Source organism: Anabas testudineus, chromosome 23, assembly GCF_900324465.2.
Source record: "Anabas testudineus chromosome 23, fAnaTes1.2, whole genome shotgun sequence".
Classification (NCBI taxonomy): domain Eukaryota; kingdom Metazoa; phylum Chordata; class Actinopteri; order Anabantiformes; family Anabantidae; genus Anabas; species Anabas testudineus.
Window position 1 is genome coordinate 8921994 of NC_046631.1, and position 23992 is coordinate 8945985.

The following is a 23992-nucleotide window of genomic DNA, read 5'->3' on the forward strand; positions in this document are numbered from 1 at the left end:
TTAAAAGCTAATTGAGAGTGCTTCATGTGCCGCTCATTCGTAAATTAAGCCAGACAGGCAGCATGTTATCTGAGGTGATTCTTGTGTTCGTTCATGACAGCAGCGCCTAAAGCCTGGTGCACACTAGACGATTTTCAAATATGAACCAATTTTAAAAACATGGAGGACCTTTTATTCCTAACAATGCACACACCAGACCATTCAGTCAGTTAGCAAGCAGAAACACTTGTCCTGAACAATTCAGGAACAATTCCACAGATTTTTCAGATCTCACAGAAACAAAACAAACATGGAGCAGGCTGTTGTTGTCACTTGTGTGTTCTATGTTTTGTGCTGAGAAACATGTGGCTGAGAAAATAGAGACAGCTTTGCTTATACAGTTTCAGTATGAGTTGGAGATGAATCGGAAATAAGTTTTATTATCCCAAATGAGGCTAGCTCAGGCAGCTGCTACATCAGATTGGCCTTTAGCATTTAACTTAAATCGTAGCAATGCAATTGACATAAATATAAATAACTGAAGGCGTGTGTAAGATTGATAGTGTCACCCAGTGTAAAAACAGAAAAATACAAAAATCTGTTTGTATCTATTCTGCACATCTGCCTTTCTCAAAGTCACACACTGAAGCAGGGAGAGATCTAACAGATACAGGTTGTTCCCTACTGTTCCCTGTGAAGGGACATTAGGTGTTCCGGGCGTGGGTGACACTGTCAGGTTCAGCATACATCACTGAGTCCTTGTCCTGACAGCTCACAGACAGCCTCACGTCAGTAGATCAACAAGGTAATGAGGGGTGGAGGAGGCGGTGGAGGAGGCGAGGATGCAAAAAGTGCTTACGAGGCAAACCTGCTCTGCTGTCTCCTCGCTCACTAATGAGAAACACAGATGATGAGGAGGAGAGTCAGAGAGAGAAGAGGAAGATAGGAAGGAGCATGGTGGAGGTTTTGATTAGAGGAAGAAAGACGAAGGGAGATTTAATGATGTAGATGTTTCCATGGGGTAAAAAAGACACTATTATTCTGTAATGTATATTTTGTCTGTTTCGATTATGTGTTGTCCATATTACAAATGAGGAGCATATTTTTATTAGAACAAAGTAAGATGTGCTTAGTAAAAATGGACTTTTGCGTTTCCTCATTACCCTAAAAGAAATGATTCACACCACCACTGAATGCTGATGAAAAGAAGTGTTTCATCGCTTTTTTTTTTTTACTCAATCATGCTTTTGTGCAAGTGTACAGCTGTTACCATGACTTCACCATTTTTTATTATTTAGTTTTTTGTGGTGACTCATCTTTGCAGTGTGCATGTCAGGCTGTGTCATTCCCCGTCACCTCTAGCTTTCTTTTGAAGTGGTGATGGCTGGTGTTTTTTAAGCAGTCGAGCCACGGCAGTCCCACACAGATGTTCCACTTTTATGTTGAGCAGAACCAGTGAGAAACCTTCAAGATGAAGATGTCAGGAGAAAAAGAAAAAGAAGGGAAATGGAGCTCAAAGTTGTGTTAGTGACTCATGATTATTTAAAGTTAATGCAGAATTTAGTTTTGACCTTATAATGTAAAGGGCGCGAGTCTGTTGCAGACCAGGTGTCTTCTTTTTCACTCGTTCACCCCATAAAATGCACGATTAGTTTCCTTCTCCAGTAGTCTGCTAAGCCCATTTTGCAATAGACCTTCTTTGACTTTGCCGACCAGTGTTGATGTTGTTAAAGAGGACCAATGTCAGAGAAAAGATTAAACATGAAGGTCCACAAAGGCATGGACGGGCTCTTACTCTGGAAGAAAAACCTTTCACATTTCAGTGAAATGTAATTGAATTCTCCCCTTCTCTTATCGGCCCTGTGATGGGACAGCATCTCACCACTTTCTAGTGGAGAGTCAATGGAAACACAATACTGGCCTCCGCTTGGCTTAACTTTATTTTGTGCCACAAAAAGAACAGAGTGAAGCTTTTTTTTTTTTTTTTTTCACCCTTCCCTTGAAAGCAATTTCACCGATGAGGGGAGACTGATTTGGAGTATATGAGTGTGTGCATGTGTGTGTCTGAGAACAGTGACAGATAATCAAGGATGTGCCAAAGAATGAATAGTGAGCCTGATGCCAGACCAGGCCTCTACTGCCTCAGCTCACTTGTTACAATAAACAACCCCCTTTCTCTGTATTTTCTTGTGTAGCATCGCGCACTGGTGACAAATAAATCCCGAAGGAAGAGAAATAAATAACTTCACACTGCAACTTTGTGCACATGATCTGAATACTGTCGTTACCAGAAGAACCAACAGTTTTAGGAAACTAGTTTAAAATGACCCAGGTAGTCGCGTCATTCTTGTAGTCGCTGTGAAACAAACAGACTTTGTATGAGAACTAAAAACCTTCACACATTCTGTGACAGTGTCACAATGACCTTACTTGCAATGATTTTCTTTGACAATAGAAAAAAGTGGAGCAGACTCCTAGTGAGCTTTTCCACTCCGCTGTGTGTAAAGATATTGTGAAGCATTATATTCCAGGCTGATGATACATCCTTGTATTTGACTTTATAGAGTACAAAGGGTGTGTGTGTGAGCGTGTGTGTAATACCATGAACAACTTGTAGTGGATTTATCAGATATGTGTGTCTGCCTCATGGTCCCCATGGTATTATAGTCTGACAAGCCTTGAGCTCCTACTGTATTTGGCTGCATTACATATCTGGCTGTACTGTGCTCAGTCTGTGTATGTGTGTGTTTATGAGTGGCAGAGCCCACTTTGTAATACACTGAAGAGCTTACAACGTGTTTTATCAGATGCCAAATGTGCTGTCTCGTCCCTTTATCTCTTCTTCACACGTGGATCAAACAGATCCTCCTATATGTACAGGTCAGCTTATACCAAGATGACAAAGAAGACAAGAAAAATCATTACAAGATGTATGTAGTATGAAGAAAGATCAAGGCCAAAAAGAATTGCCTTAAATCGCTAAACAATCTCTCTTGAGCAACACTAGGCAACATTAGAGATGGAAAAACTCCAGCAGGATCAGACTTAGGATGGGCGGCCATCTGCCTCAACTGGTTGGGATGAGTGGAAATCGGAAAGAGAAAAGAAAAGCAACAAGAAGAGAAGCAGGAAGAAAAACACTGACTAGGTCGATAAGGCCAACAGCTGCACACTGATTTTAAACATACACGGAACATTTGAACACAGAGGATGCTGAGCAACTTCCAGGTGCTGCCATACAGTAGGACCTGGACCACAACTCCTCACATGGTCCACGTCCAGGTCCTATCGTTCTATGGAAAGTTTAATATTTTCATTTAAAAGCTTCTCCAGAGTCAGACATCGGCAGGGAGGTTAATCCAGAGGAAGTGGGTCCTTCCTCTTCGTATAATATGCGCGTTTTGTGTTGTTGTGTTTGTGTCTGTTCAGATTTGTCTACACTTTAAGGAACATCAATGCAGCTGATATTCCATCTCAACATTTCAGCCTGCCTTAACTTCATTTTTGCCTAAATCAATTTGGAATTTGTTGTGTTTCCATTCCACGTTCATTCTTGTCGGTTCTCTGTTTGTTGTGGAAATAAGATCTTAGACAATCCCTTTTCAGTTCTGTATTGCATTCGGCTCTCTTTATACAGAGGATAGAGGAAATCATTCAACTTTTTCTCATTTGCATCATTTCGCCCGGTTAATGTTTGGCTTTCTCCACCACCGCACTGAGCAGTTTTGCTTTCATTTTCACTGACATGTCTATGAGCCTTTCTGTTCCATTTGTGAATCTGTCTTTTCTGCTCCAGAGAAAGCTTCATCCTACGTCTCAATCTAAAATATAACACTGAGTCTTTGGATATTCCTAACCAGCTTTCAGCACCCAGTTTAAATTTAGCCACTCATTCCCATGTTCCTCTTGGATGTGATTTATCTATCTATTGATGTCAGCAGCTGCCTCTGATTCCCCTGGATGGTCTGACAACTCCCTCTACCATTTGCAGAATCAATCTATGGGTATTTCGTTTCTAACAACCAGGCCGTGTTATTTGTCCAGTTCATCTCCTTGTCCATCTGTCTTTCCATTTTGTCATCCACCTTTTACAGCTGAAGTTAAATTGCTTCACTCCACTTCTTTTTGTTCACTCCTTCTGTTTGGGAACGCTGCCAGTGTTGTTGGCCTCATTTTCTTTCTTTATTTAAAATTGACATGTGCCACCTTTTGTGAAACCACATCTCCATTAGTTGCTGAGTCAGCTGGTAAGGCAGTAATCTACAAACCCTGAGGTTTGTGGTGTGATTCCCAGTTCCCCCTACTTCCTGGTCACATGTCAAACTGGACCAAAAACCCTGGGCGCTTTTGCTGCCAGTGCATAAGAGTTTCCCCAAGGAGACTAATAAAGTATTAACTATTATTATTAATGATTTATTCAAACCATAAACCCTGACGTAGCATTTTGGTTTCCACTGGGAGGTTATTGGAAGTAATGATTACAGTCCCAGCCCCTCAAAAGTGGCTTCAAGCATTTACACCTTCAAGCCTGAGTGCAGCTTTCAAAATATACTTTTAATACTACATGCATACAGAGAAAATAGCTTCAGAATAAATAAAAAGCATCATTCATCATGATGAGTAATCATAAAATATTAGACTGGAATACTACAGGAGCACAGATGTACACCATTCCTCTAACTTGAGAGCTCACATTTACAGCTAACGTACCTTGTCATTTCACAGCAGTAGCTTTTTCACCTATTGTTTCACTTTGTTTGTATTCTAACCTTTTTGAGCACGTAGCCAACGTGTAGATGAGGCTGTCAAACTGGAGCTGACAACCTGCACTTTGATCATAACCGCTGTGCAGTGAATTACAATGAATCAAATACTATAGTGGTTGATTGAACTGACACTTTACCTTTACCCTTAACAGATGAACATGTGGAGGAACCATTAGGCAGAGTGTTGTGACATCTATGTTATGGAAAGTTTTGTTTAATATGTAATATATTTCATATATTTAAAAAAATAGACATTCTTCATGTCTGAATGATTTCCAGATCATGGTTTAGCATCATAAAACTATTATGTTAGCTTTAAAATATTGAACTTGAAGAATTCTGTGTTGCCCAAAAGAACCAGATTCAAACAGGAAAATCAAACATCGGGAACATGCCTGAGGATATTTTCAAATACGTTAAGGGGGAAGCAAGCCAAATAAGGAAAAAGCACAGTTATTTCCCCCTGATGGGCCATGTAATAGGCAATTAGCTTGTGAAATCATCAGGGTGGGGGGGCGGCTCAATTGTTTGTTCCACACTCAACAAGATGAAGCGGCAGCTGAAAACTTTCTTCAGGCATTGTTTTTCTTGAACACACTCTTTTCTTTCTGCTTCTCTGTCAGAAAAAAAAAAAAAACCTCTCATAATGAGGTATAAAAATAGCGCTGTGTTTCTTATGTGTAACAAGATGTGAATAAGACGCAGCAGAATAAGCATGAAGAAAAAAAAACATGATGACAATCCGGGGTAGGCTTTACATATAGTATGTGGCATTGTAAGGTGTGTGTCTGCAGGACGAGCTCAGGCACATCAAGTCTTACTACATAAGATTACCAGTTTTATTTATGCATTATTATTTTTTTAATTCTGTTAAATTAATGACATATTATTGCTGTGAAGCTATCACTATTCTCCTGATTTATGGTCTTTTTGGTTTACTTTTTTTCTAATGCCATTACGTTGAGATTTGTGGTTTTAGTAAAACATCCCAACAACTGGGGGTTTGAAATAAAATTAGTACAGCACTTCAGTTTTGCTGCTACTTGCTAATTAACTACTGTTGTGCCTGTTTAGCCTGATCTGTTGTTCATGTTTCATCAAATGTTAGTGTGCTGCTAAGCTGACATTATAGCACGACTTAATAAATTAGGAATTAAAGGATAAATTATCTTAAATTATAAGATGATGCTTCTACACTTCGACATTTTAAATTACAGTTAGTTAATTATTTCCACCCTTGAAGTCCTGCCAAGGAATACTGTGCTGGTATTTATATATATGTATAGATATATGCTACTGCAGTGTCTGTATAGGCTGCTTTGCAGTGTGTCAGTCATATATCTCCAGTGCATTTCCCCTGCTGCTGTCTCTCTTTCTCTGTCTCTCTCCACTTTACCCACATCCTAGGGCAACAGCTTTTGAAAAGATTCAATTTGAAATCCTGTCTTACATTTTTCACGAACTCAACCTGTTTTTATACCCTATTGCTGAAAAGATGTTTCATTTAGATTGCATGGGAATGCCTGTGGTTATACTGGCCTGTGTGTATATACTTGCATAATTTGTGTGCAAGCAGTTTGTTCTTAAACCCTTTTGGGTAAAATTGCTCATTCAATCCTGAAATTCAACACATAAGTAAAAGCCTGGCTTTTAACAACAACAAACTATTTTTTCCATGTCTTGTTTTGTTGTTTCATCTCAACATGTGACACAGATTACTGGCCCTCCATAAAAAAGCCAAGTGCCTGCACAAGCCAAAGGCAGATTCTCTGCAACTCAGGGACATAAACTGGTCGACACTGATCTCAGTCCTCTTCAGTCAACTCCTAGTGCTCAATGTATAGATTACATATATATAGATTTACATACAACCTCTCTTTTATGCCATGTTGCTTCTCCTCCTTTTGCCTCCCTTGTGCTAAATAGTGCAATTCATGAGCCATGTTGTCCCTCCCAGCTGAGTGCAGTATTGATCGGCATCTCCATAACTTATGCATAACCTAAAGATTGATCACATGAGGCAAGCAGAAAGCACAAAGTGCAACCCTATCATACATCACAACATGTCTACTCAAGGTGAATTTCACCGGGTAGCTGTAACCATGTTTGGTATAGTTGCATCCATGCATATTTTATATTTGTTTACTCTTTAGAATAGACGAGAAAATGTTCCTCTCACGTGGTGGAGGTTACACAGTATGCACAAAGCATGAGAGATGGCTCCTCAGTGCTTTTCTGGACTTTGTTGGAAACAAGAACATGCCGCTTACAGGAGATATGCTACTGCAGATGTGGATTTATGTTTCTGTTTGACCTTGATCATTGAAAACATGCTGGAATACAAGATATATGGCTTTTCATCTGCTCATGAAGGGAGGTCCAGATGGATGTGTTTCAATCTAAAAAGATGTTTTTTTTGCCTGTTCAGCCATGATAAGGAACATTTTTTCTTTCCAAGAGAGGGGGCTGTAAAGAATGACCTTGGTGTTACTAGCACCATACCCTAATCGTCTGAACTAACCAGCCTGTAATACTAAACCATGCATTGTCAAAGGAAACCCACATGTGCTTTCAAATAATAGGGAAAACGTGGTTTTGAACAAACTAGAGGACCAAGTTGCAGAAGGACAACAAAAGAGTGTAATTTCCCCAAAAGATTAATTAACAGAGGTAGTAACAATAAATGCTGAACAGCCGTAATGTAACGCAAATAAAAGGAACAAACAAAAACCTCAAAAGGAGAAACAAACTGAAGATCACAGGCAAACTAGAAAACTCACTAGTCTAAACAACAAACAAAGACACACCGCAAATGCTGCAAACTAGCAAATAACAAACACACACACATTGACTTAAATACAAGACACACTAATGATTAACACAAACCACCTGCTAAAAACACACACCTGCAGCCACTCAGACCAGCTGAGACATGTCCCCGGAAGTGAGGTGAAACACAAACAGGAAAACAGAAATACACAGACTTCTGGGGACACTGCCTCAGCTGGCCGGAGGAGGGAATCGTACCACTCTTAGATGGAAATATTCAATTCATTTTATAGCGCTAGTTATTGGTAATTTTTTAAAGATGTGGATTAACCACCCAGGAATTCATAAATTGGCTATAATGTTTTCAACACAAACTCATTTTAGTTAATGACTTTACATTTTTTAAATCAGTTTATCTGATCCGGCCTTCACTCATGCGGTTCCTTCAGTCTCCATCAGGTCAAGCTCCATCTCCAGCAGGCCTCTCCCAACTTACACCCAGCCCCGACCCCTCGCTGCAGGATGATTTATTCTAGAAGTGATACGAACAAGAGAAAGAAAAGCCGGCGTGTCTTCCTAATCTACTGTACATACATGTTCACAGAGAGGTTAACAAAGGTTAAAGTCATATATTAATGGAGAGAGGGAGGGAATTAGGTATTCTTTAAGAATGAGACGGATGACTCGACACATGTTGATTAGTGAGAGCAGGAGTCTTTTTGATGCTAATTTGCTCAAGAAAAAATTAGCTATTAAAAATGCACAATGCCAGCTTTATCAGGGGTGAGAGCTTTTCAAATCATCTGCAGGAACGTGTGAAATGGCAACGGAGCAAAACTGAACTTTTGTCGCCGTCAGGGCTTTGGACTCTTTGTTGTTTCTGACTTTTTCTTGTGGCTCTGAAATTCATGATTGTGAGACTGCAACGTAAATTAGCCGAAATGCAGAATGTGTATTTTCTTTTTCTCTCAGACTGTCAGAATTTGTGGGAAAGGGAAATGATGTCATTTAACACTGTGAATGCAAAGAAATCCTCTGCAATGCACATGGAACTAAGTCATGTTTTCCTGCTTGCAGACACTGTGGCTAATTTAAAATACACTTGGGTGATGTATTCAGCATATTTACCCCATACATTAGCCTGACCATGCACTGGAAGAAAGAAATGGGCTTATTTATGCGCAGGCTTCTGCTCTCCAATCTGACCTTGTGTTCTGCCTGACGATCTGATAAATTCTCTATGAGGGTTATGAGAAACAGATAGTTTAGCAGAAATGTCAAGATGATTCCTGCCTAGTTTAAAAGAGGAATGCTTTTTGTGGAAGAACATAGAAAAGCATTCGAGTAAGTGCTTATTGGTTAAAAATATCTTAATATAATATAGTAAGACCCATATCTAAGATTGAAACAACTTCACTTCCTCCGTCAAGTAATCATAACAAGAGCCTTCTCAGGGTTCTCCCTTGCTATGACATTTGCTGATGCAGGTTTTCTCACATATTGCCCTCTTCAGCAACTCTTTGGCTGCAGTCCACCAGAGGATAGACCCCTTGAACCCCACTGGTCACACGACACATCTTCTATGCTGCAGCACACCTCCATGGTGATGATGCAGCAAAAGCTCTCCGATCAAGGTTGAACAGCCCACAGTGCCAGACTTCACACTGAAAACATAATCAGGGGACCAGCTGCATAACGATGTCAGTCTTCCTGTTTGATGTCATCACCCTACACGTAGTGCAACAGATGCTCAGTGGAACTTAATGGGACTTATCAGTGTTTTAGTCTTTTTCTCACTGTAGCTCTGCTCTGTGGAGGTTGCACTGAAAATGCACTTCTTGGGTACTTTTCTACTTAACTATAAAACATTTCTCAACCAATATATGTAGTTTTTCATGCTGTCCAACCAACAACTAATTGTAGAAAGCCTTAGCTAAGACAGAAAATGTAGTTTTGTTCATTCAATCATTTGTACCTCCAAAGCCTTGTAGCTTACCGTAGCTTCTCTGATCTAAAAGTCACAACATCAGTGCATCCTAAGACCATATCCCAGACTTTTAATCCAATATTGATGTTTGTTCATCTCAAAAACGTCTCATGTTGTAACTCTCACAAAAATAATTTTTCTGAAATAGTACCATGAGTATATATTTTTTAAGCTTTACTATTTTATTGCTTAGCACTGGCATAAAAAGTATATTTATGTTCTATATTCAGCTCATGTGTAGTGTATCCTGCAGTACAGTCTATAGCAAAATATTACTTCTTACTCTACTGCATTTATCTGAGTATGTAGTAAACAACAACAACAAAACAGATAAAGGCTTATAGACTGATTGATAACGATGAAACAGTGATTTCTAACATTTCAATCAAGTCTTTCATGCCTGATTAAGCGTTTCACAACCCATAAGAATTATGTTGTGTTTGCTTAGCGGGGCTTGTAGAGCTGATGTATTTAAATTTGTAGCTGCTATTTTAAAGCTACTAACTACTATATAACAGTATAAGGCTACTTATACAGTAGTGTGTCAGTCAGTCATTTTTGCTGTGTGTTCTGTACATTTCTTTGGAACGTCCATGTTAGACATGTTCTTCCTTCTGCTCTGCAGTACATGTCCACTAAGAATGCAAAACTGCATGTGAGCATAATGACACAGCACATCCCTGGGATGCTGCAAAATGACTCAAAGAGTCACACATATGGATAAACTGTGTGCAACCACAATTTAAATAAAGCCAATGCTTTGCTTCTAGATTAAACTTAATATTCCACATTGTTTGCCTCTTCTTATTTTTGTAAATAGGTGCTTTATTACAGATTAGATAAAGTACATATTGCTAATATCTTGTAATTATATTCAGTATAAAACACATAGTGGCCTGTAAACGCATCCCTCTTCAATACTAACATATGGAAAAATGAAAAGAGAGGCAGCCTTCATGGCTTGTCTCCGCCTCGTCAGTCACGTTGACATCTGGAACCGCTCAATCTCCTTACCTTATGGAGGACAGTGTGTGTAGGTGTGTGTGCGAGTGTGTGTGTGTGTGTGTGTGTGTGTGTGTGTGTGTGAGACGTTTGGACACAGAAGATGACAGGAAGCTTGACAAAAATGGATGAAAGGAATGAGGATGAGAGAAGTTTATATGCAGAGAGAGTGTGAACGAGCGGGAGGTTGAAGGAAAGTGGAGCCGACAAAGTTGTTTACAATAACTCTTGAGGTGATGCACACACATATGATGTGCATAAATACATGGACATATATTATTATCAGTGACTGGACTAATTCTAATGATTTGTGTATGTGTCCTTTGTAAAAAAAAATCCCTCTTTCAACACACATAGCCTATTGGTTGTCAGATTATCTCTCACCATAACAAGTGCTCCTGCAAAATGAACATAGCAAAGACAACAATGACATGAAACATTGTGAGCAGAGATGGCTGGCCACAGAATCTACTCATAAAAGAACTCTTCTGTTTTTCCAGGCAGGTCTATTTTTCGCACAAGAGAAAGCTTACCTGCAGCTGCATGTCGAAGCAGCAGACTATATTTCTCTATTTATTATTTATTATTCATACAAGCTCTATTTAGACTTAGCAGACCCAGCTACTGTATATGCTTGCGAAAAATACTTTTTCCTCAAGCTTGTGCACTGAAAAGTAGAAGTGAGACTCATATGCAATAAGGGGAAGCAGAGGGGATTTTGCCGCACACAAATCTGTTTGAATCTTTTTTTTCAGATTAGTACACAAAGAACACAGTCTGGACCAGAATAGGAAAAACTCACACATATACAGGAAGGCACACACTTTTAGACATGTACATATTGACTTTCAATAACAGCAGATTTTGAGTCACAGATACACACTAATCAGTGGGTATGTAGCGTTGTCTCTGCAACTTTGGCTACTACACAGATTTATGCTGTTTAGATTCAAAATCTGTAGACGCTGTTTGGGCAGAATCATGCCGATGTTCTTCCACAACACTGTGTCCATGGCAGCCTGAATATCCTGTTCTCACTGCTCCGGTCTTATCATAAAATCTAATAGGAGAAAAAAAATCTTATCTTAATCTCGGTAATAACATGCCAGCTTTTATCGCCACCACTGTCAACTGGTGTGTAGACCTGGCTCGGATTCAAAGGACCTTTCAGGAAAAGCTGATACTTAACGTGTTACCGTGCCTTTAGGGCTGTTTGAAGCTGATACTCAAGCAGAACATAAGCAGGTCGTGGCATTATGGTATGTGATAGTTATTATTGACTTATTTGTTACAACAAACTTAATTCTGCTTTCCAAACATGGCAAGTTTAAGCCCTACTCAACGACAAATGCATCAACAGCTAGGAATAGGCTGCAATGAAATTATGTGCAGATGTTCACATCCTGTCTCCGGATGAAATATTTTCTCCCATTTTGACACATAGCTTGCAAAAATAATCACATTTATAATTACTTCAGTGGCACTTTGTGGGTATTGGTAATTAGCATGTTAATCATGCTAAACAAACATTATACCTGCCAAGTTAAAGGAGCAGACCATGCTTTTCTTGGAGGTGTGGAGGAGGGGTTTCTGAAGCATCTGACAAACACTTCTTATGAAGCATACTGGCAGCTTAAGAACCGTTTTACACATCCACAATATTTCAAATGGTTGATAAAATGCTCTCACATTAGAGAAGCAAATGAGAGTCCAACACACACAAAGCCCTATAGACATACACATATAACCTTAAAGCTATGGAGACACTTGACTGCATGATTGTCCCTTATGTCTGTGAACGTGTGTGTGTGTGTGTGGGTGTAGGCGTGTGTCACTGTTTGCTGTCAACTTTCTTGCTTATTTTTTTTCTCCACTTTTTCCACTCTACTGAAGACTTTGCTGAGATAAATAATCACTTTTGATCTTTTTCTACTCTTGTACACTGTGGTTTCTTTAGCTGTTCTGTGCTGTATTTTTTCCCCTCGTTTTTCTTGTCTGTCAGTGTCTAGACAGACAAGAGAGGCAGACAGAACAGAGCAGATAGACAGTTGAACTGGCCCCAGAGTCAGAGAGAAAAAAGGCAACTTCTTACCACTAACCCATGCAGCCTGGAGAAGAGATCAGAGCTGACCGCGGATGCAGCAGCAACCTCACTCTGCGTTTTCTCCTCCTTTCTGCAGCGATGACCTTTCTCCAGACTCGTCTTTGGGGGAGGAAGGGAAGGGAGGAGAGGGGGAGCTGCAGAGTGAGGCTCAGTCACAGCCACAACCAGAACCACAGCCACAACAACAGCAGCAAGAGACTCAGCCACAGACTCAACCATCACAGCCACAGCCCCAATCTGAGCCCCAACCCGAAGCCAAACCCGAGCCAGAACCTGCACCAGAGCCTGAGCCTGAGCCTGAGCCTGAGCCTGAGCCTCAGCCCAAAGTCGAGTCCCCACGTGAGGGAGCAACACATGGCCCCCCTGAAGTTCCTTCACCCTGTAAAGAGGAGCAGACAGAAGCGGGGCAAGAGAATCACAAATCAGAAGAGGATGTGGTGACAAAGATAAAGCAAGAGGCAGAGGGGGCCGAGCAGCGTGAGGGCGAGGCAGCACAGGAAGAAGAGGAGGAGGAAGGGGGAGGAGCAAAAGGAGGTGGGGCGGGGAGGAGAGCCAGCCTGCACCACACGGCCTCACCTTTGAGGGTGCAGCGCAACGGGGCCGGCTCACACTCCGCCACCTCCGACTATGAGCTCTCGCTTGACCTCAAAAATAAGCAGGTAGGGTTGTGTTGGGGACGGGGGTGGGCTGAGGGTTGGTGTGTTGTTTGGGTCGGGGAGAGGGGCAGGTGTAATGGAGTTACTTGACGTGTGTGTATTGTACGTCTTGTGGTCTGACCTGTTTGTGATGTTTAGTTTTCTGTCTGAGGAAGTGAACTTTTGGTTTGGAGGAAAGGAAACTGATGTTTGTCACAACTTTGATTTCCCAACTGGCTCTTTTCGACTACACAAACTGTGAATTTAACTTTCATTCATCCTCACAAACCAAATCATTGTCATTACCATGTTATCATTTCATCAACTTGGTTTTGTCTCGCACCATATTTGGATTGTTAAAGTATGTTTCCTGAAACTTAATATTACTTCTACTGCCAGGTATTTTGCTGTTGCATTGTAATTTTTTGAGAATAGAGCGACTAATGTGCATAAGGTTCTGGGTGCTGTGCTATTTGGGAAATTATGTAAACGTACACACAAATGCCCAAGTAATATAAAGACGATGTTCAAGCAAGTTGCTTTTGTGCCTGCATGAATGAACAGTCTTTCAAATTGTCTCTTTTGCGTTATGATCAATGGATGAAAAACTAATTAAAAGCTTCCATCTCCACTGAGAATAAAGGCAAGTGACTGTTATGTGTTCTTATCTTTTACAGCCAGTTAAAGGGATTTTGTGTCACACTAGTATGTCTTTTAACTGTACTTGTTCATGCGTCTCCACGTTATCTGGTCATGTGTTTTACCATGCTGTTTATCAGTGGCATCTTCATCACATGAATCATCTGCATTTGAAGAGACATCAGTCATTAGCCATCCATTTTCATCATCATCCATCTCATCAACATTCTTCAGTCCATGGATCTTCAACCAGGTAAGAGTTTAGGCTCAACTTGTGGGCTTCAACTGCAGCTTACGATTTTTTTGTCGTGAGTTAGCAATTCAGGAACCTAAAGAAACTGTACAAAGGGTCACTGCACTAATTTCACCTCGTGTACACATCAGTGTAAACACTTACTGTACAATCTGGAGAAAGCTTTCCAAGAAACACCTCTGATGATGTCATCAGGGTTACCTTGGCTGGGTGTGAGATCTTACATTTGTTGCCAGAAAGTTTGCACTAGGAATTGGAGACACGAGGCTTTGAAAACTAGGGACTTTAATAACATTGCATTAGGGGACATGCAGGATCCAGAGTTTTGGTGCCCAATGTTATATATCTGCCTCTTCTGCTTTAATTTGAGTGTGGTTTTGTATTTATAAATAAATAAATGCGTTACTAAATCCTTAAAGTCATTATTTAAATGAAGAGAGAATGAAATGCTAAACCTTTGCTGAACCATGTCGCTCAAATCTATGCAATTGCATATATTATTCTTTTGATTAAATTATAAATTGACTAAACTAAACATTTGTCACCTTGAGCTCTGAAAATTTTTAATGAGAATTTTCCAGCTTTAATAATAATAGGACATTTTTCTGAGAATCTTGAAACTTTGACAACACTCCCTCAAGCCTTGACTTCAAATACTGTCACTATAAGTGTTGCGTGCCACACTCTTGACCACACAATAACCCAGAAGTACAGTCTTTCTGTCATTTGTTTAATTCAGAAAAAAAAAAAAACAAAAAAACTAAATTGAAGATGTTTACTAGAATCTATTTTCCATATGACTAGCCACTGAAGCTAATGTATTGTGTGAGATGGCTGATTTATTTCACTCTCCGTCAGCGCCACTTTTCACTCGGTTTTGACTTCATTTCCTCACTCATTGCTTCTCTATTCAAGACTCAAGGTTCTTTTAACCTCTGCTCCAAACCCGTGTCTCTCTCTCACCTCCATTCTCACTCTTCTAATCTCACAACTCAAAGTCCCCCCTTTCTCTGTCTGCCTGTCAATGATGCTTGGAGATACACGATGAGCTAGATTGATCTTCTGTCGGTACAGCTGGGGGTCTAGGGGCTTGATGGATCTAAAGATCAATGTTAGGGTAATTGGATCTGTGGGGCGATACCTTGATTGCTGAGGAAGGACCTCATGATGAAGTATTTGGACTTTAACTTACTCCAACTTGAACATTCAACCTGAAACCCCTGTTACTTTTTTATAAACTGGTTTCACAGCTGGGCAGTCATTCATTTTCAATTTTAAACAATGCTTTAAATTAGAATGGCGTCTGGGGGTGTGGATAGCTAACCATCATCACCATGGAAGGAGATTGCTTGGTTGATCCTTTGTTCATGCCACTTAGAATGCAAGTGGAGGTGGATGAAAGAAATTGAAAATTAAATAAATTTCATAGAGTAATGGCTTGTGGATTTTGCTTTCTGCTTTTTTTCCCAAAGCCCCTGTTAATTGTTGCAGCAGCTGATAACACAGCAGAAACAATGCCTGCTAACTGCTAACCAAATTAGTTTTATACTGTAGCTTTATGGATTACAACCTTCATTCTAATGAGGCTCTACATGATCTCTGAGACACATTTATAGGCAAAATGAAAAGCATGAAAAGTGAAACATCAGAGTGGTGGCTTGTTTACTTCTGCTTACTGCAGATTTTCATATATTTTGCGAATTTTCTGATAATGAAAGCAAAGAATTTGTGTTGTAGAGTTAACATACATGTACATTAATCCCATATAGCCAGTGGTCTACAATCTGAAGAAAAAGTCATGCAATCTACTTCACAGGCTGCAACATTGAGGACAATATTGCTGCCTATCTCAGTATAATATAACTCTGTGAAAACTGTCTTTAAATCAACCACTGTTTCTCAGACTCATTTACAATCTGCATGGATTTGCCCTGGGTCTGTTTACTCTCTCAGCCACAGCCTAAGGAGCACGCAAGGTTGTTTTCTCCTATTTATATAACACTGACAAATTATATATATATTATATATATAACACTGACATATTTGTAAGAGTTGTGCATCAAATGAAGAGTCTTGAAAAGTAAGTTACCCATGCAAACTGCAACACTTTTAGTTTTCCAGGGTAATGAAGGAATAGGTGATGAGACCTGACTTTAAATGACCGCCCCTGCTCTGTAATTGCTGCTAATTTCTGCTTCAGTAATATAGGTTCTCATAAAAAAAAAGAGACATTCATCTTCTGAAAGTGAAGCACTCAGCAGTGAATTGTAGATCTGGTGGCTTATATTCATTCACCATTATACTCAAATGCGAAAGTGACATGCGAGAAATATCAAACATGGCCCTTTTCAGGCCCAGATCTTCTTTTCTGTTACACATCAGAAAGAATATATGAACACAAAAGGCTGAAATAGTGTTATAGAGTTCTGATGAAACTGCAGACTTAGTCTATTTTCAGACAAGTGACAAAAACCTGATCTTTCCTGTATCCAAATAAATCTAGTGACCTTTTTGGTAACTGACTTTAGTGAAGGATGGATCGGCTAAGCAGATCTTCATCAAGTCTTTTACTGTCAGCCTTACATTCTAATACAGTCAGCATTAGTTGTGTCCCAGTTTTGCAGTTATATAATCATCTCATTAATCATGCAGATGTTTCTGTGCTGTAAGACAGTGTGCATGAGCATGAAAGCTAATAATCGCAGCTTTGCATTTTTCCCATTATTTCTGCAGCATGTGAGCTATGGTAATTTGCTGTTTTACATACAGTATATCAGTCTTTCCTGGCACACTTAAAGATGAAAGCCCATGAATCAGTATTTCAGTGTTTGATTTATGACAAAAAATACAGATTTATAGAGAGTGCAGTATTTAACAATTGTATTTTCAATGTAGGTATTTTCAATGAAGGCCTACGTATGTCAAAATGTAATGTAAACCAGTATTGTAAAGAAATAATTCAGCATTTTGATGATGTTTATCTGAGTTAGAGAAGAAGACCAGCCAGCTTGTTTAGCTTAGAACAAACAGCAGTAACAACCAATTCACAATTTTAAAGTACTATTTTTTTGTACTGATGAAACAAGCAAACAAACAAAGATGCCATGGCATTTCAGTCTGTCGTCTGTAGCTGTAGCTTCATATTTGGTTTTATCGAAATAATATCAATCTGCACCTAACATCTAACATGTTAAAATCATCTAACACATCTAACTTTTGGCATATAAGACGAAAATTTCCAAAGATATTGGAACAATTCTTATAATAGTGGATGGCTGGTGCACAAAGTGTCATAGTGTCAGTTTTCTTTTTAACCAACATATCTGATCTTGCAGTCTAATACCAAGTTTGAGTGACTACAGTATGATTACACTTTTTTATGGCTTTGTTTAGACAAGCATAGTGTTTGGTTAAGGTTAGGAAAACATTGCAGAAAAAACTTCAACAGTTTCTTCACACAAAACATGTTTATTAACCTTTAAACAAAACTGTTTTTCTTGAACCTTAACCAGTGTGTTTTCTTGCCTAAACCTAACCACATGTGGCTCTGAAGTAGGACATGGGCTTGTGGTGTGCCTTGCACGGCCTCAAACTACCCCAACCACCTGCTTGGAAGTCAGTTTGTGGTGCTTATCCAGTGCATTATAGTCACTGCAAAACATTAACTTGTTTTATGTTGAGTTGCTTAGGAACAGAGCTATGCTTGTTTGACTCAGTTGCAAAGAACCAAAATGTAATTTCTTTAAACCTGTCTGGTACTTACAGCACTACAGTTTGCTTTATTAAAATTTAAAGCATGTTCTTAACAGATTTGGTGCTCAACAGAAGATTGTACGGTACAGAAGACTTTTTCATCTGTTTTTTCATTTGTCATTTTGTTATAAAGCTCCAACAGAAGAAGACAATAAGAATCATGACACATCATCTAAATAGCAGTATGCATCTTAAACACTTAGAGAATAGCACAAACATTTTGAGACTATAGCACTTTCCCTTTCTAAAGCCTGTGGGTATTAATATTTTAGATATATACAAAGAAAGGTCCACATTTCAAGCTAAGATACCTGCTACAACTGATACTGTGATGCTCCTGCAGCTTTAAAATATTTAAAATAATTCTGCATTTGAGCTTAAACTTATATAACAATATGAACATTACCTCAATTTCCAAACGTATATTAAACCTGCTTTTTGTGGTTGTGTAACCTCTTTGATTTCAGTAGATTTAGAGACTGATGCCCTTTAACTATTTATACATCCCTTTTTGTCTTGCCCTATCTACCCTTTTCCTCTTACAGTACCAGTATCATGCCATTTCTATTTATACTGCAAGTTCAATCTCAACCCTCAAACTCGGAGTTGAATCTCTCTTTATATTTTCCACATACTGCAGCGTTGTGCCACTTTGCATAGGCACGCTTTCCACCCCACAACCCTCCACCCCTGATTCAAGGGGAGCATGAGGTCAGCATGGTGCTGATCTGCCCGTCAAAATCAATTTACAGACCCTGGTGGAAGAAAGCAGTGCCATCACTGTTCTCTAAAACCACTGCGTCTCTCGAAAAATCTCTCTCCTTCAGCACTTAGTGCGGTGATCAGAGGTAGAACTGGCAGTCAGCTAATGGGGGGATTTTCAGCAGTGCCACTCCTGGTCATCCTCTCACCACTTCTTTCTGTTAGTCCTAAATACCCTGAGCCTTTGTTTCTTGTGTTGTCAGTGCTTATGTTTTTTTTTTTTTTATTCTTTACCTCGCCACATTTTCTACATGCATTACAAGAACTAGGCTCTCGAACAACGAAAGTATGTTTGTTGTTTAGAGAGAAGACAAGACAGCTGATATATTAATAATTAATAAATGAAATGAATTGAAATTTATTGTGTGGGATAAAACAAAAATAGTTTAAAGAATTGGAAGAGTTGGAAGAAACCAAAATGAGAGTTAAATGTGAATAAACACTGGACTTCCATTTGTCTATACCCAGAAACAATGAAATGAACAAAAATGCTGCTCGTTCACATTTTTCGTTTCCTGCTGATATTAATAATTAAAAGTAAAAACATTGGAACATAGTGATGGACAGAGGTGCAATTACACCAGCTTATTAGAAGTCAATAGGACACAAACTGGACACAGGGAATTCCTCTTTCTCTGTCATGTTAAAAGCATGGCTTTCCTTGATAGCCTGTCATCAAATCCTGTGTACTTTCCTCGTCTTTATCTTTCTCCCCGTGCTTCTATTCTCCATCCGTCATGTCCCATGTCATCTCGGTGGCTATAACTCCATCAGAATGGCAAAGTGTATCAGATGCACACTCTGATAAAGAAAGCAACGTGACCCAAATGCTTTATTCATCATCCCCGACCCGGCTTATGCAGAAGGCAAAACAAACGAGCGCCACTGCCACATTTAATCAAACACAGACATAGTGACGGCCTTTTCTCACATCCAAGGGCACCTCTGTATTGGAACACTCTTCAGAATTTGCTTGGATGAAGGGACACCTTTCTGAGTAATGAGGTCAACTATATGACCTCTGTTCCTAAATAAATGAATGAATACCACCATACAAAATCAATTTTCAATCACAGTCACGATGATAAGGCTAGCATTGTAATTTTGTGAGTGCACGCAGTGTAGTCACAGAACAATGCCGACTGAAATGCGATAAATATTCTTAGTGAGTGCAGCTAGTTTACAAGAGGTGATACAGTAGAGCTCCAAACCAGCACCCTATTCAGAAACCACCTTAATATTCTCAGTATGTCTCACATTGCTCGCAGAGGCTCGGCAATGAAATGTAAATCAAGTAGATAAGATGGATTTTCAGTGTCATTCCACTTCATTGTATGTGATTCTGTTCCTCCAATGACGATAGGCTGCATCTTTTTGAACTTACCACTTATCACAAATTGCAAACCCTCCAGGCATTACAGCCTATCAGTGTCTCTTTGCAGGAGTCAGTATGAGGTGGTTGGGTGACTTTGTCCAGGACTAAAGCAAAAGGAGATTAGCCACTGACAGTCACACTTTCATCCTCCATGGCCCCGGTAACCATTCGCTCAGTTGCATTTAATTTACAGGAGGGATATTTTATTTGGTCCAAATTAATCCTCACATACACATAACCCTGACACAGAAGCCAGCTCAAATCATTCAGAGAACATTGGGGGAGGGAACAGCGAGGATTTCTATTTCCCTAATTAATGCCATGCTGTTTTTAATATGTATTTCTTCACAGCATATTAAAAACATCTAGATATTTCATGTTTGTAAAATCCCAGAATGTGGCAGTTCTATTCTTTCAAAGCTGAAATCTTTTCCAGACGTGTGCCCTTGATGAGGTTAGAACAAGAACGGAATTATATTCATTGACTTAGTCTGAATGAAAAGGATTTTAGAGTGACTCAAGAAGATAAGCACTCTTTTTCTGGGCACTTTCAAAGATACCCACACCCTGATTGTTCTGGGGAAACTCAAAGAGGTTTCATCTAGTGTTTGAGCTGCCGCCAGATGAGGATGGCTATATTACATCTCTATCTATTTCCCACAGCATTTGAGCAATATTTCACAGGCAAGATTAATGGCTTGTTCAGTTTCAGACAATTTAAAGTTGCATCGAGGGCCTCTCTATGGAATTCGCAGAGATTATGAGTTCTATTTGCAGAGGAAATGAACAGTTTGTCCAAATGTCATGAGTCAGCCTTAACTGTATTCCCTCTTCCAAACCGTGGCTACAACCAAACTGTATATAGATTCAGTTCATACATCGCAAGGACAGGGTGCTAAATAGAATTACGCCACCTTTGGAGAATAATATTATTTGAATTGAGTGTACTTTAATATCTGAGTTTTTCCCACTTCTCCCAAAAAATGGACTATAGAATCTCTTTCCTCTTGTGGGAACTGAATGTATTTATCTTTTTTTCCACCATAATTAACCCATTCACCTTTCAGTTCAATCATCTTCCACCTATACTCCACTTTTTCTTTTCACACTGCTATTTCATTCTTCATCTTTCATGCACCACAGAGACAGACAAGAAAACATGAAAAGAAAATGTTGAAACATTATTAGTAACATAGCATGGGTGCTCCCTTTTTATGAATAGAAGTATGAGTGAAACAAGAGTTCATGGGAGTCTCCTTGACTGTGAAAGTGTTTTTCAAATGCATATGTGTATAGGTTGTGTTTGTTCAGTAATGCAGCCAGAACAGCTATATAATGTATCCAGACATTGTTGTTTATCTATAATTGAAGATCCTCCTGATAGGTTGCTATGTCTTTCATGTAAATTCTAAAGTTTAACAGAAATTTTCATTGATTTTCCTTCTGTATCCTCCTTTACTCTTTTTTATAGATCGAAATGTTAGAGCTCAAATACGGCGGACACCTCATCTCCCGCCGTGCTGCCTGCAAGATCCAGACTGCCTTCCGCCAGTACCAACTCAGCAAGAACTTTGAGAAGATCCGCAATTCACTGTTGGAGAGTCGTCTACCTCGACGCATCTCTCTTCGCAAGGTCCGTGTACAAAACACCGAAGGTTTCTCTGCTGAACGGGCCCTGGCTGAAGGCTGTAACTTGGCAGGCATCCCGTTGGTGCGCTCACCATCTCTGCCTGCCACAGTTGGTAGCACCTTAACCGACCTGGAAGACTCATTCACTGAACAGGTCCAGTCCCTGGCAAAGTCTATAGACGATGCACTGAGCAACTGGAGCCTGAAAACCATGTGTTCACTGCAAGAAGGCGGCACTTATCAGTTTAGTGCTGACTCCTTTAATGCAGCTGCAGCAGCAGCAGCTGCTGCAGGGGTAGGAGGTGGAGTCGAAGGAGGTGGTGTGAGAGAGACAATAGTTCATCAAGGCCCCATGGACCCAAGTGACTTGTCGAGAAATGCAAGTAAACTTATGATGGCCTTTCGAGATGTGACAGTGCAAATTGACAGCCAGAATTTCCGTGTATCATCTTCAGTCATGGAATCGTCCACATCTGTCGCTCTCGGCAGCCACGTTCAACAAGAAGGAGCCGCCACCGCTGTCACAACCACTTCCACGACAACAAATGCCACACCAGTTTCTGTTACAGTAGGCCACTTACAGGAACCCCCTCCTCCGCCTGCAGAGGTCCCAGCTGAACCCATAGATCCACCCCCACCACCCCAAGAACCCCCACCGCTCCTAGAGACAGACGGGAGCGAGCAGGATATTGAATTCCCAGCTCCTCCACCAAGTGAAGAAGAGCTTGAGGAGGAGGAACAACCTCCCCTGACCCCATTGGACAAGATGGCTGCACCTCAAAACCCAGAGCAAATTGCAGTAGTGACACCCCCGCCCACAGAACCCCCCCACCCTCCTCCATCACAGGAGGCAGTACTGTTGGGAATCTCTCCTGTGGTGGAGCCCCTGGAGGTCAAGAGATGTGGTTCTGAGACGGCAGACAACAGTTCCGAGCAGATGAGCAGCAGCAGCACATCGACAGAGGCACGCTCCACATCTGAAGCCTCATCCAAGGAGGCGCTGCAGGCCATGATCCTCAGCCTGCCTCGTTACCACTGTGAGAATCCTGCCAGTTGTAAATCACCCACGCTGTCTACTGACGTCATGCGAAAACGTCTCTACCGCATTGGCCTCAACCTCTTCAATGTGTAAGTAACCAATACACTTTACAGTTTAGAACTCTGAAATCTGCTCATCTTTCTAAATAGCATCTAGTAATAAATATCTAGTAATAAAAATAATAATAAACACAACAAGAATTGTGGAAATATTTATACACACACATAAGGTTAGATGCTATATTCACACAGGAATTTCATGGCATTTGAGAATTTAAGATCTTGGTGCTTCCAGCCATACATTTTGTTTATGAAGCAGTCTGTACCTCAGTTCATTCTTTAGGTGTTTGAAGTTTGACAGGACTCTCTGGACTCAAAAGAGCAAAGGAAAGCACTTTTCCTCACAGGTCCCTATAGTGCTGAAAGACCAAACAGAATGAAGCCAAAGTCCCGGGCTAGATCAGAGATGTCTTTCTTTGTAAAAAGACATATCAGCACAGTGACTAAGAACGAGAATGAATTATTGAGACAGAGAAGTGTGTGAAGATTGATTTGTAAGAGGAAAGGGACAGAATGAAGGGAATGTAAGAACCTAGCTCAGACGAGTTAAGACAGTTCAGGATAACCTCACATGGATAATTTAGTTACAGACACACCCAGACACGGTGGAACTGACAGTCTGTCAAGCTTTGTTCTGGCACATACAGTAATCACTATATACAGTGGCAAATGTGACAGATTTACCACTCTGTGTAATTTTTTGGTTCCCTGATTCAAGCAGATGTAGACAAAAGCAGTTTCTCATTGGGATTTTTTTTTTTATTTAAAGGACACCTTGACAGATTGACGAAGATAAGTTAAACTTTTATTGTTACTTTTATTGTTAACTGCAAATGAAAATTGACTGATACAGGGAACATTGACTAGGGAAAAGGACAGATCTGCTAACATCAACCTAAAGTCCAATAATGGAGTGGCTATGCTATTCTTCTACATGATTTTGTGTTTTGTTGGGTTTTGAAAAGACAAATGAAATATCACCCAACTCTTAATGTATTGTTTTTGCTGCAATTCCTATTCTTAGAAACACTTATTCCTACCATCACCCAGCTCCCATTGCACTTTCCTCTACGGTTTTACAAAACCATAGAGGACAAAAAAAAAAAAAGTTAGCAGAAGAAAAACATCTCTTCTGTCTTGTTTATGTTTGCTGGTTTCAGTTTTTTAGTCATTCTGAATTCAGTTCCCCATGCTGTGTAGTGAAGAGTGACAAAGTCAAAACCCGATAAGAACTTCCCAAG

At 40.0% G+C, this 23992-nt stretch overlaps 1 protein-coding gene across 1 annotated transcript in view; it reads left to right on the forward strand.

The window, feature by feature from the left end:
• The window catches only part of LOC113162853 (IQ motif and SEC7 domain-containing protein 3-like), a 79074-nt gene that overhangs the window by 24859 nt on the left and 30223 nt on the right, over positions 1-23992 (forward strand). Inside the window, 2 exon segments of the mRNA XM_026361090.1 lie at positions 12684-13266; positions 21496-22781. Coding sequence (XP_026216875.1) covers positions 12684-13266; positions 21496-22781 — 1869 coding nt within the window.